At 56.0% G+C, this 5326-nt stretch overlaps 2 protein-coding genes across 2 annotated transcripts in view; one reads left to right on the forward strand and one right to left on the reverse strand.

Annotated features, from left to right (window-relative positions):
• Nucleotides 1-3467, reverse strand: part of PTSG_05032 (phosphofructokinase) — an 8727-nt gene extending 5260 nt beyond the window's left edge. Inside the window, exons 1-10 of the mRNA XM_004994290.1 lie at nucleotides 3441-3467; nucleotides 3064-3129; nucleotides 2711-2776; nucleotides 2178-2357; nucleotides 1902-1979; nucleotides 1521-1622; nucleotides 1078-1221; nucleotides 817-914; nucleotides 490-666; nucleotides 161-245 (exon numbers count right to left, since the gene is read on the reverse strand). Of these exons, the coding sequence (XP_004994347.1) occupies nucleotides 161-245; nucleotides 490-666; nucleotides 817-914; nucleotides 1078-1221; nucleotides 1521-1622; nucleotides 1902-1979; nucleotides 2178-2357; nucleotides 2711-2776; nucleotides 3064-3114 (981 nt within the window). The 5' untranslated portion in view covers nucleotides 3115-3129; nucleotides 3441-3467. The remainder of the gene's footprint in view (nucleotides 1-160; nucleotides 246-489; nucleotides 667-816; nucleotides 915-1077; nucleotides 1222-1520; nucleotides 1623-1901; nucleotides 1980-2177; nucleotides 2358-2710; nucleotides 2777-3063; nucleotides 3130-3440) is intronic.
• Nucleotides 3468-3516: 49 nt separating this feature from the next.
• Nucleotides 3517-5326, forward strand: part of PTSG_05033 (uncharacterized protein) — a gene marked incomplete at its 3' end in the record, with an annotated part of 6403 nt that continues 4593 nt past the window's right edge. Inside the window, exons 1-2 of the mRNA XM_004994291.1 lie at nucleotides 3517-4873; nucleotides 5154-5289. Of these exons, the coding sequence (XP_004994348.1) occupies nucleotides 3612-4873; nucleotides 5154-5289 (1398 nt within the window). The 5' untranslated portion in view covers nucleotides 3517-3611. The remainder of the gene's footprint in view (nucleotides 4874-5153; nucleotides 5290-5326) is intronic.

The raw sequence follows: 5326 nt of genomic DNA on the forward strand, positions 1-5326 counted from the left end.
TATACAGCAGCCACCCGCACCGCGTAAGGTGCACGTCCCTTGGAGACACGCGTGCGCATATACCACACCAACAACAGAAGCACAAACACACAGAAGATACACATACACGTACAGCTTCACACAAAGATGCACACCCGCGTGTGCGGGAGCAGTGCAGCACCTGCTTGACAATGTCGGCCGTGATGGGATTGCGGTGGATGTCGGTGGCGCCCTCAGCCAGGATGATCAGAGAGAAGTTTGTGTACCTGCAGCCCAACACCATGCGCGTGGTGAGCAAGGCGATGATGTCTGCGTGCGCGCGTGTCTGTGTGCGTGTGTGTGTGTGTGTCTGTGTGTCTGTGTGTGTCTGTGTGTGTCTGTGTGTGTGTGTGTGTGTGTCTCTGTCTGTGTGTGTGTCTGTGTCTGTGTGTGTGTGTGTGTTTCTCGTACGCAAAAGGAGCAAGTGTAATGTAAGTTCAAGCATGTGTGTGTTTGTGTGTGTGTTCAGACCTGCGTCGCCTGAGGAGGGAGTCGCACATGGCGGCCTTCCAATCCTCCACTGGTGGCGGGTGCTCCGGCACCAGCACAAAGTCGGCGCCGCACGCGAGCGCAGCCATGAGGGCGAGGAACCCGCAGTTGCGGCCCATCACCTCCACGATGAACGTCCGCTGGTGGCTCATCGCAGTCCTGGTGGTTGGAGGAGTGAGGAAGGTGGGGATAAGAGAAGATGGGGCTGGTGTTGAGGCAGGTGGCAATCATAATTGTACACACACACACACGCGCGCACACACACACACGCACGCACGCACGCACGCGCGTTCACACTCTGGTGCTCACGTGGTGAGGGCGTCGACGGCTTCGCAGATGCGATGAAGTGCAGAGTCGCAGCCGATGGTCATTGAAAACCCGCACATGTCGTTGTCAATAGAGCCAACCTGTGATACGCACACGCACGCACAACACATACACGCACAGACAGAGTAAGGACGAGACGTGGATCTTAACATCAACCTTGAGCTTGTCACGCACGCACTCACATACATACATACATGCATGCATGCATGCATGCATGCGCAAGCAATTCAAGGGTGTGCACACCATGCCCATGAGGGAGAGGAACTTGTGCTCCTCAAACTGCTGCTCCGTGATGGTGCCTTCCTCCTTCAGTTCGGCGAGGAAATCCGGCCACTCCTGCTTGAACACATGCGCGCCCGTCAGCGTGCCATCGCCGCCAATCGCAATCTGCAGCCAATCAATGTAGCACGGCAGTGGTGCAGGGGGGGGTGTAGAGGTGTGGTGGTGGTGGTGGTCATGTGGTGGTCACGTCAAAGAAAGAAGCACAAACAAAACAAGCAAGCTATCATACCAGCTTGAGAAGCAACCATGCACACACGCACGCACACGCACGCACACGCACACGCGCACGCACACGCACACGCACGCACACACGCACACGCACACGCATACAAGGTCACAGCATGAGCATGAATACACGGCTGTACCCACCAACCCAGATGATTGAAGGCAGTGGATGCACTTACGAGGCAGTTGATGTCGTACTTGACGAGATTCTGGGCAGCCTGCTTGCGGCCCTCCCGCGTGCGGAATTCCTTGCACCGCGCACTGCCAATCACCGTGCCGCCCTTGGCCACGACGAAGCGTCAACGGTAGTGACGGAAGTGTTGGGTGTTGATGGTGGTGGTGGTGGTGGCGATTATGGTGATGGTAATGGCGATGTTGATGGTAATGGCAAAAGTGGTGATGGCGGTGAATGTGAAAGTGGTGGTGATGGTGAGCGAGCGACAATCACGAGGGTGATGCTCGTTTGTGAATGATGTGAAGTGGGAATGGAACGGGACACAATTATCCAGCACGTCATTCACCACTACAGCTGCATGCACGCATGCACGCACACTTTTTACCTTCTGCATGATGTCACCGATGCTAGCCCACGTCAGCTTCTCAATCATGTCGCCGCCTTCAACCATGCCTTGGTAACCCTGATGACAACAGCAAAAAACAACAACAACAGCGACAAGATGTCATCCACAAGACATGAGCACGCACGAAAATGCAATCACCACACGATACAACAAGCTTCACGTTGAACGGCGGTTGCCATCCGTTGACCACAATCCCAAAGCAGACGCACGTGCATCAAGGTAGATGGTGCATGCCAAGCGCGTGCACGTACGTACGCAGTGGATGGCGTAGACGTTGACGCCGTATTGCAGGCAGACGCCAGCAGCAGCGCGCACAGCCGCGTTCATGCCCTGGGCATCGCCACCGCTTGTGAAGATGGCCACATTCTTTGGGTTCTCGCTCGCAGGCGTACTTGGCCACGGGTTTGGCGACGTTTCGTGCGTCACCACAGGCTCCTGCATCACGTGTGAAATGAGAGAGAGAGAGAGAGCGATTGTGTGCACGCGTGTGTACGAGTGTGTGTGTGTATGTGTATGAGTGTGTGTGTGTGTGTATGAGTGTGAGTGTGAGTGTGTATGAATGTGAGTGTGTGTTGTGTGAGTGTGTGTTGTGTGAGTGTGTGTTGTGTGAGTGTGTGTGAGTGAATATGAGACAGTGTGCTTGAGTGTGAGAGAGTGTGCGGGTGTGTGAGTGTGTATGTACATCAATGAAATGGGCCATAACCGCTGGGAACTCAATGCAATGCACGGAGCACAAGTTCTCCTCCCGCCAGGGTTGATGGAACACACAGTCAAGCAGTCAAGCTGACCTCCTCATCCCTGTAGTCGATGGGAACTTCGGGCGTTTCGCCAGCGAGCTTGTTGCGGAAGGAAGGCTTGATAACGAGCATCGAAGGCGTTGGACAAGATCAGCACGATAGAACATGGGTGAGATTAGGGCTGTTGTCGACGGAAAGGCGCGCTGGGATGGGCTGATGATATCAAAGAACCCAAGGCCCACCGGCATAACAAGCAACACACGACGACGACAAGGGGTTTACAACACGACCGTCAGCCCCGAGTGAATGCGCCAGCATCGGCAGCAGGGCAATCACCACCACACCACCACACCACCACACGACACCACCACACGCGCATGACCAAAAAACTTGCTGTGCCTTACCTGACGCCTCCGCAGGTAAGGCGGGCAGCACTTGCACTTCTTGGATGCCATTGTCGCAGCTTGGCTCTGAGAACAAAATCAACACGGAACAAGTCGAAGACACGGATAGAGAAAGGGAGACGGGGAGAGCAGCAGAACCGATCGGAGATGATGGGTAGACGAGGGAGGGAAAATGAGAACACAAATTCGCTCGCTCGTTGCGACAGCTGTGTGATGTGTGACAATATGATGAATGTGAAGTTGCTTGCTTGATTTGACACCCAACGCACAACCACAACGCCAGCCCAACCAACCAACGCCAGCCAACCAAACCACAGCCCATCACCATCACCATCACCATCAGCACCCAGTGCACATCAAGCAAGCAAGCAACCAACCGCGACGGTTTCTGTGCTGAATGACGCAAGCTGCGCGTATCTACACGAGACTGAATTCAGTGGTTATTTGTGGTGTGACTGAATTCAGACGCGAATATCAAACGCAGACCACAAGACCAGCATCACAAGCACAGACACAGCACTCCCACACGCTCAGACAGAGCACTGGCGATGAGGAGGGAGGAGGAAGATAGCGAGGGCAAGTACCGCAAGGGAGGGCGACGGCGGTACGCGTACGAAACACTGGGAGATGACGATGGCGCGGCATCACCGTCCTTCCTACGTGGATGGGTCAAGTTTGCCGTCTTCATCCCCGTGGTCATCTTCGTGTTCATCGCCCTCAACTATGCAGGCATGCACACGACCATGAATCGCCCCCACATGCAAACGGTCGCCCACCTCCACCCAACCACAAACGCGTCCAACCGCATCGCCAGCACGCTCCCTCCGCTGCCAGAGGAGATGCAGAAGGGTAAAGGCAAGGACAATAACGCACAGCAACAGCAGCAACAGCAGGAGGGCGATAATGGGGGTGGCGACGGTGATAACGCCAGCACCCCTGCCGACGACGACGACGACCCGGCCCAGTTTGAGGATGCTGATGGCCATCCGACCGTCCTGTCTTGCAGCAGCTACATCAAAACGGACAAGTGCCGCATCCCGCTGGAGTACTTTGAGCCAGCGCTGCCGCAAAACCGTGTCACGCCCATACCGACGAAGAAGCTCCAGTCGGGCTTGGACCAGGGCGTTGTGGACATCCTCAACTTCAAGTTCAAGTGCCAGTCCATGCACGAGTCCTCGCACAGCACCCACATGCTCATCATGCACACGTTTGAGCGCATGTGCCTGCGCTTTGCATCCCTTTGCTCCGCCAATGACGCGTCACAGGAGGAGAAAACCTCGTCCCAGAGGCCCAAGGGCAAGCGGAGCAAAAAGCCGGCAAAGAAGCCCACCGCTACGAAAAGCAAGGCCAGTGCAGCAAAGGCCCCCGCAAGCATGACCAACAACAACAACAACGACAACAACAACAACAACAACCATGCGAGTGGGCGCGCGCGGCGTGATATCGGCGACGATATTCTCGGCACGGGTCCAAGCGCTCTTGGCGGCAACACCAAGCAAGCCAAGAAGACCATGAAGGTGCATGGTGTGGCGTCGAAGAAGCAGGATATGGAAACGCTTGTATCGACGTCCTTCTTCACGCTGCGACAGATGGAGGTGGTCGTGCGCGACCCGGATGTTGAGCTCGACGTCGGCGTGAACGAGGGGTATGCACTCGTGGTGCCGGCTGCAAGCGACACGCCCATCACCATCTTCAGCGAGACGGTGTGGGGCATGATCCACGGCATGGAGACGTTCTTTCAGCTGATTGGTCGCCGCCGCGTTGATGGCGCTCCCGCCATTTCCGGTCTCCCCGTCCTCATCGAGGACGAGTGAGGGCCAGCGTGTGTGTGTTGTGTGTGTGTGCGTATGTCTGTGTCTGTGTCTGTGTGTCTGTGTGGGTGTCTGTGTGGGTGGGTGGGTGTCTGTGTGTCTGTGTCTGTCTGTGTGGGTGTGTGTGTGTGCCTGTCCGTCTGTGTGCGCATACCTGTGTCTGTGTCTGTGTCTGCCTTCGTTGCTGTTTTGATCACCGACTGCGCTCGTCTCCCTGCTGACATGGATCCCTTACCATACATGCATCACCACCACTATCACCAACTCCAACACCATCAGGCCGCAGCAGCCCTGGCGCGGACTGCTCCTCGATACGTCGCGGCATTTTTATCCGCTGCCCGTCATTATCCGGCTCATTGAGGGCATGGCCATGAACAAGCTCAACGTTCTGCACTGGCATATGACCGATGACCAGGTGTGTGTGTGTGTGTGTGTGCGTGCGTGCGCGCGCG

The sequence above is a fragment of the Salpingoeca rosetta genome, assembly GCF_000188695.1.
Source record: "Salpingoeca rosetta unplaced genomic scaffold supercont1.11, whole genome shotgun sequence".
NCBI classification, from domain to species: domain Eukaryota; class Choanoflagellata; order Craspedida; family Salpingoecidae; genus Salpingoeca; species Salpingoeca rosetta.